The sequence below is a fragment of the Podarcis cretensis genome (genome assembly GCF_951804945.1).
Source record: "Podarcis cretensis genome assembly, chromosome: 6".
Lineage (NCBI taxonomy): Eukaryota > Metazoa > Chordata > Lepidosauria > Squamata > Lacertidae > Podarcis > Podarcis cretensis.
Genome location: NC_137175.1, coordinates 58,125,815 through 58,132,969, shown reverse-complemented (window position 1 = coordinate 58,132,969; position 7,155 = coordinate 58,125,815). Strand labels below are relative to the sequence as shown.

Genomic DNA, 7,155 nt, shown 5'->3' with positions numbered 1-7,155 from the left:
GAGATGGTGTTTTGGCTACCTTTGAATCCAATGCTATGCTGTTGTGGGGAGCAAGACCCTCTTGAGATGTGATGCCCGGAACCCTCTTTCCAGATGGACTCGGGTGTAAATTTGTGTAAATAAACCATATTTCATAAAGACACTACAGTCTCTGCTGTGCTGAGACTCCTGGAATTTCACACTGCTCTGCAGAGATCGGGGTGGTCTGAAACATTCCAATAGACTGCAATGTCCACTTCACATGTGCTCGAAAAATCTGCTATTTTTACGACCATTTTTATATAGCTATGTGATGAAAATGTGACATGAAAATAACTGATATATTTTAAACATTCCCATACACATTGTTTTCCAATATAAAAATTATGGTTTAACTACTATTGTTAATTGTTCTCACACAGCAGATACAATCAGATACAATGCCAAAGCTGACCATATAGTCAAAGATTCCTTCTTCTGCAAAACTATTCAGCATATAGGGACCCTGTCTTCCTAGGCATCTAGCAACCCAGTTAACACACTAGAGTCCACAGGATTCCTCCCCTTCAGTGGCATGAAGTCACAACATGTAAGCACATGGAGGCTGCTGTGTGAAAAGTGGCGTGACATTACTAGAAGCTGCAGCAATAATGTATAAAAGAGCTTGTTAAATCAGCCAGTCCTAGTACTCCAATACATCCTCCGTTCAACAGGGTTATCCTGTGTGGTGAGCAGTTTTCCAAACTGAATTTTTCTTTGCAGCAAGTCTGTCACTCTGCAGCAGTGTCCCACAGGATTCTCCATGTGGCTACTGTAATAATGCATGATATGGCCCAGTCAGTCTTTGCTCACCCCCTCTGTTTCCAGAAAGGCTGGCGATTATTTTCTCACCACACGGGGATGCCTGGCAACAAAACAGCACTACAATAGCTACAAAAACCAGCCAAGCTACTAGGCCAGTGGCCTGTCAGAGTCTCCGTCAAGGTGACTTAAGAGCGGGTCTTCCCAGCCTCAACTTTCAATGTTATGTTTACAGCAGGAATAGTGTTTCTAAATTCGCAGCAGCAAATGGTGCGTAGGAATGGGGGGCAGGTATCTGTTGGTCGAAATGCACAGCCTTCTCTTGAGCATGCCATATTCCCAAGCACTTCCCTCGGGGAATTCTCCCCTGTTCCAATCGCCTGATCCTAGTGCTACCCTCCAGTTCCCACCAGGTTTATTCGCATCCCGCTCTCCTTATCCCTATTCAGGTGGGCTGGCAGAGATGAACCACCCCGCTAACACCCATTAACCACCTCGGGGTTGATCAAACTGGGCAGGCTTCAACGCGCGCAAAAATCCCCCTCCCCGTCTGGGTAGATGGAGGCTGACGGGTGAGCGATTCCTGCCTTTGCCAAAGCAAGGTCCGCATTTGTGACGGCTCAGATAGGTATACCGGGGAAGGGGGAGGGAAGAGTATTCCGGATTTTTCCATCGATCTGAAATCCAAGCGGCTGCTTCTCCCACCCGCTCCTCCCTCTCCGTACATACTCGGCGCTCTCCGCTTCCCACCCCCGAGCCACGCTCTCCCGGCCCCCTCACCATTTCTGCGCCGGGGACCCTCCGTCCTCAGTCTCTTGCGGCTGTTGCTGTTGCTGCTCTTCAGGGGCGGGCCCCGACCAGCGACAGGAGCGAGCCGGGGCCCCCCAGCCCAGCTGCTGCCCTCGACCTGGAAGTGAATTTGCCTCGGCAGAGCCGGCGGAAAAAAACGAAAGAAGAAACACCAGCAAACACCCACACAGCTCCCGCCTCCTTTAAAGGAGACGCGCTCCGGCACCCGGGAAGCCTTCCAACATGCCCGAGCAAAGATGTCATTGGTCGTGCAACGCTATCAGACAGGAGTTCCCACTGAATTCAGTGCTCCTTGCTCTTCCCGATAAGTGGGTATAGGCTGGCAGCCCGCCTGAGTGATGGACAGTCCCCCCGGGTTTCCGGGGCCATAACAGATAACTGAATGATGTCATTCAGTCAAATCATTCAAAATAAAGAAAAGAAAGCCCCTAGGCCTGTACAGAGTAGTTCCCCTTACTGCAGAGTAAACGCGAGACAGGGATCCTGACTTAGATAGTGACGCTTCGAGGCAGATATAATCTCTGACACATTAAATACCGGTAAATATTTTGTAAAATTTCTAGGCCACTTTGTAAGAGGCTTACACGGGGAGTTTAAAACACCACACCACACGCAGCAAAACAGTACGTATAAAACCAGAGTTTAGATGCAATCGCTGTTAGTAAAGAGTTTAAAGAAAAATCAATAGCAGGAATGAGAATAAAACCATAAAAAATCCTATTCTTTACCACTGAAGTACAGTAAAACAACCTCCAGGCAATAAATGCACTAGATTAGAGAAAAACCAGCTCCCTCTTCTACTCACATATTTTGAGATTCATCATTCATACAAGGTGTTGGTGGGAATTCAAAAGCCGTATTATCATAATTATTTCAATTAACCAAAATATCACAAATTTGTGAGCAAGCTTCTGAGTTCTCCAGCCATGTGAGAAACTGCCTCTGTTATGGTCCTAAAAGTAGCTGCCATCAAAATTAGCATTCAATCTGAATTTCCTTATATATTTGCATGAGCATATTCAAGGTCCCCCGCCCCGCCAATCCAAATATGCAAGAAGTTTTGCACGTCTTTGGTTTCCTTTTTGGGAGCCTTACAGCTAGTTTGATGTATTCATCATGACATTAACGGTTCAATCAAAACCAGGGGTTTCTCTTCCAACGCATATTTTAAAGCAGCATACCAAAGGTGGGGTGTTTTGTTATTACTGTACTAGTAACCGCTGTTTTGAATTGTCACTGTGTTCATTTAGATTTGAGCCTTGCACAAAAAAATTAGAGACTTGCTATTCTACGCGTGCTTTTCAGGTAGGCTTAGAGTCCGTGAAAACAACCCATCTTGCTACAAGCAGGGGGTTTTGGGGGGCGGGATTTCTGTTTTACAGCGCGATCCGATACATGTTTACATGTTTCCGTGGAGCTTACACTAATATGTAAACGTGCGTGTGGCATTACTTTCCTGGGAGTAAGCGCACTGAGCACAATGAAATTTAATCCCCGGTAAATATGTGTAAGATTGCACTCTTAACACAGCTGCTGCTCCTCTACAACTTGTCACTGGGACGAGCAGTTTCAGCTATTTCCGTGTGAATGCCTATGCTTATAGCTTGCGTTGCGCCTCAACAGGCTCCCACCCGCCTCTTCAGCCCCTTCGCTTCCTCCATAGGGCAGAGCGGAAGTTGCCTGTGCCGTGTACGTCGCTGATTTTCTTCCGCCTGGTGCAGGGGGGCAAGATTTCCTGGGACGCTTTCACCTTGCAGGGAGAAGCGCAAGTACAGTATATGGTGAGCGTTTTCCTTCCTCCCCTTCCCTTCTTTGCAGAGAAATGGCTGGGCTGATAAACTTCGAGGATGAAGAGGAAGTGAAGGAGTACTTAGACAATCTGGGTGTGGAGTTCAGTTTCCAGTGCTATAAGGAGAAAGATCCAGACGGTAAGGTGGAGGTAGCTCCGTGGCCAACATTGTTTGGTCTACGACGTTTTCCCCAGCGCTGGACATGCAGGCTGCAGTCCTCTTTGTCCAGTTACCTGGGAGTAAGCCCCATTGAACTCAGCGAGATTTATTTCTGAGTAGATGTGCGTAGGTCTGCACAATTAATTCAGGGTGTTTCCTTTTGAATATGTGTTTGTTTTCTTGGGTGTGTCACATAAGCATAGGTTACATAAAGATAATGAAAGCAGGTCCCACATTTATTCTGCCACCTTGATTTATCTGTAACCTTGCAGCAGACTAAAAATATATATGGGTATTTCATCCTCAGGTTTTTGAGTGGAAGCTTTACCATAGTATCTGCAGTACTGAAATTATGAGCAGCTTTCAAAACTAACAGTGGCTGCAAATTTAAGCAGCCTTAATCTGAAGCAGTGGTGAGAAAACCATTACCCTCTAGATGACTACAACGCCCATCTGTTCCAGCCATCAACATCTGGTTCCTCATCTTTGCTCTAAAAGAAGTTGAGCAAAGATCAACAGGCCTTTCAAACAGATTTAGGCAAAAGTTCTCTGGAGCTTATAACACAAAGGAAAGGACTACTGGGCAAATCAGTAAAAAGGTAAAGGGACCCCTGACCATTAGGTCCAATCGTGGCCGACTGGGGTTGCGGCGCTCATTTCGCTTTATTGGCCAAGGGAGCCGGCGTACAGCTTCCAGGTCATGTGGCCAGCATGACTAAGCCGCTTCTGGCGAACCAGAGCAGCACACAGAAACGCCGTTTACCTTCCCGCCGGGAAGGTAAGCTATTTATCTACTTGCACTTTAACGTGCTTTCAAACTGCTAGGTTGGCAGGAGCAGTGACTGAGGAACCGGAGCTCACCCCGTCACGGGGATTCGAACCGCCGACCTTCTGATCGGCAAGTCCTAGGCTCTGTGGTTTAACCCACAGCGTACTGTATTCTAATTTTGTTACCTGTGCACGCAGCCCCTTCGCTCCTCCCTTTGCTGAGCCAGCAGTCAAACTTCACATAGTTGCCTGTTTCCACCAAACCAGGAAATTACGGTTACCAGCATTGGAACAAGCAAGGAACTTAAGCTAACTTTAAAGCATAGTTAACTCTCCCCATATTTTCTGAAGCTAGTAACCCATGTTTCCAGAATTCAGAAGAGACAGGAAACATGGCTAATTAGAGACTTCCTGGTTTGATTTTTTGCACCTCAAAGTGATGGTGTATGTGTGAATAAAGTTTTCATTCACATTTTGGCTTTAAGATTAGATAATCCAAACTGAGTCAGTAGGGATCAGTCCCTTTTTACTTTTTTATTTTATATGGAAATATAGCATTAGGCCCTATTGGTCAATCCGATTTCAGACTCGGACGTCAGCCCATTTTATGCCTTTCACTACATTACCAGGTAGCAGATGTTGGAGGCAATCAACACCCTGTCCTAACTGATAAAAACAAAATCAAACAAGGAAGAAACCAAAGATTGCAAGTGAAGCACAAAAATGGGGATGGCATGATCATACCTTAAGTTTCCTTCATTGTGAAACCACAGGTTGTCACCGTCTTGCTGAGTACCTAGAGGGAGTAAAGAAAAACTTTGAGGCAGCTGCTAAAGTACTAAAGGACAATTGTGAAAAAAACCTGCACAGTGAGAGCTGCTACAAACTTGGAGCCTACTATGTTACTGGAAAAGGTAAGAAAGAACATCCCTCTCTACAACCCATTGTATCTCTATGTAAAAGGAAAAGCAATCCAAGTAAGGTTATTGAAAGCTTATGTAGCGCAGTGTAGTGGATGGTTTTTTTGCCTCAGCTCTCTTAGCTGCAGTATGGGAGTAGCACTGGACTTACTTTCAGGGATGTTGTAAAAGACTCCTGCATTGTAGGGGGTTGGACTACTACATGATCCTTGTGGTCCCTTTCAATTCTATAAGTCTGTGAAAAGAACTATGTATAGAACAAATCATTTTCTCCCTGCAGGTGGGCTCCCTGCAGATTTGAAAACTGCCTACAACTGTTTTTTGAAGTCTTGTGAGAAAGGTGGGAAGAAATCCATAGATGCTTGTCACAATACTGGACTGCTGGCACATGATGGGCGGGCCAATGATGATGAGAAGCCCAACGCACTCCTAGCCAGGGATTATTACAGTAAAGCTTGTGATGGCGGTTTTGCCCCCAGCTGTTTCAACCTTAGTGCAATATATCTCCAAGGAGCCCCTGGGATACCAAAGGATATGAACCAGGCTTTGGAATACTCTCTGAAAGCGTGCGACTTGGGACACATATGGGCATGTGCCAACGCTAGCCGAATGTACAAGCTAGGGGACGGAGTTGAGAAGAATGATGCCAAGGCAGAAACCCTAAAGAATAGAGCAAAAGATCTGCACAAAGAACAACAGGCAGCTACAAGATCCTTAACATTTGGAGAGTAAGCCCAGTCAAGTGAATTATAGTTTTCTCAAGAAACATACTTTGTACAGTAGTGCACAGACATTGGGTGGAGTTCAGCATTGCAGTATTGCAACATTGCTGCTTGCCAGACAGAATGATTCCCCCTCTCCTCGCCCTGCCTGCTGTTCAGGGGGTTCTCCAAACACCTGCCGTGAGCCAATTTCGGGAGGCACCCAGCGGGAGGAGATGGGGGGAAAGGAATAGAATTTGATTCAAAAAAATTAATTGTGTGAATGGGTGTCTCTTTTTGCCTGTACAAATTATTGTTTTGTAAACACAATAAAAACCAATATTTTTAGGACATGGGTGATTTTTTGGGGAGCTCAATCTTTAGAGGAGAAAATGCTGTATTTAAAACTGTAACGTGAAAACTGCTGTAAACTAAACAATTGTTTCTAGCATGTAATTCTCAAATACATCAGGATTACCTACACTGAGTTAAAAGTCCAGTGGGATCTGTTGTTTCTAAATAAACTCTTTTCTGCAGCAAGCCCCTTTATTCATTTTCAGAAAGCAGAAATTGTATCTTTAGAAAAAGAAGCAACTGGCCAACTCCACTCATGTAATACTTTGCAGATGGGTAATGGGATGTGCAGGGACGCAGGTGGCACTGTGGGTTAAAGCCTCAGCGCCTAGGACTTGCCGATCGAAAGGTTGGCGGTTCGAATCCCTGCGGCGGGGTGCGCTCCCGCTGCTCGGTCCCAGCGCCTGCCAACCTAGCAGTTCGAAAGCACCTTCAGGTGCAAGTAGATAAATAGGGACCGCTTACCAGCGGGAAGGTAAACGGCGTTTCCGTGTGCGGCTCTGGCTCGCCAGAGCAGCGATGTCACGCTGGCCACGTGACCCGGAAGTGTCTCAGGATAGCGCTGGCCCCTGGCCTCTTAAGTGAGATGGGCGCACAACCCCAGAGTCTGTCAAGACTGGCCCGTACGGGCAGGGGTACCTTTACCTTTACCTTTAATGGGATGTGCTAATATGCTATTAAAGCCATCAATACCAAATGCATTAATTAGGAAGCACATTCCATTAACTTCAGTGGCACAAGCTTTGCGGGGAATATGGTTTGAATAACTGTATTGAGTGATAATATAATTGAATATCTTATTTCTTGCTTACATGGGGAATAAGTATGTGAAACTTTACTTTTTTAACCATGCTGTTTCTAGGCAACTCCTAT

The 7,155-nt window shown here is 45.8% G+C and overlaps 2 protein-coding genes across 2 annotated transcripts in view; one reads left to right on the top strand and one right to left on the bottom strand.

Moving 5' to 3' along the window:
- The window catches only part of ZYG11B (zyg-11 family member B, cell cycle regulator), a 29,312-nt gene extending 24,215 nt beyond the window's left edge, over positions 1-5,097 (bottom strand). The window contains exon 1 of the mRNA XM_079980735.1: positions 5,052-5,097. The gene's annotated coding sequence lies outside the window, so the exon portion shown is untranslated. The remainder of the gene's footprint in view (positions 1-5,051) is intronic.
- COA7 (cytochrome c oxidase assembly factor 7) lies at positions 3,015-6,276 on the top strand. The gene is made up of 3 exons (XM_079980797.1): positions 3,015-3,518; positions 5,081-5,221; positions 5,508-6,276. Exons 1-3 carry the CDS (start codon positions 3,413-3,415, stop codon positions 5,957-5,959), a joined length of 699 nt encoding a protein of 232 aa, XP_079836923.1. The 5' UTR covers positions 3,015-3,412; the 3' UTR covers positions 5,960-6,276.
- The last annotated feature ends 879 nt before the right edge of the window (positions 6,277-7,155 follow it).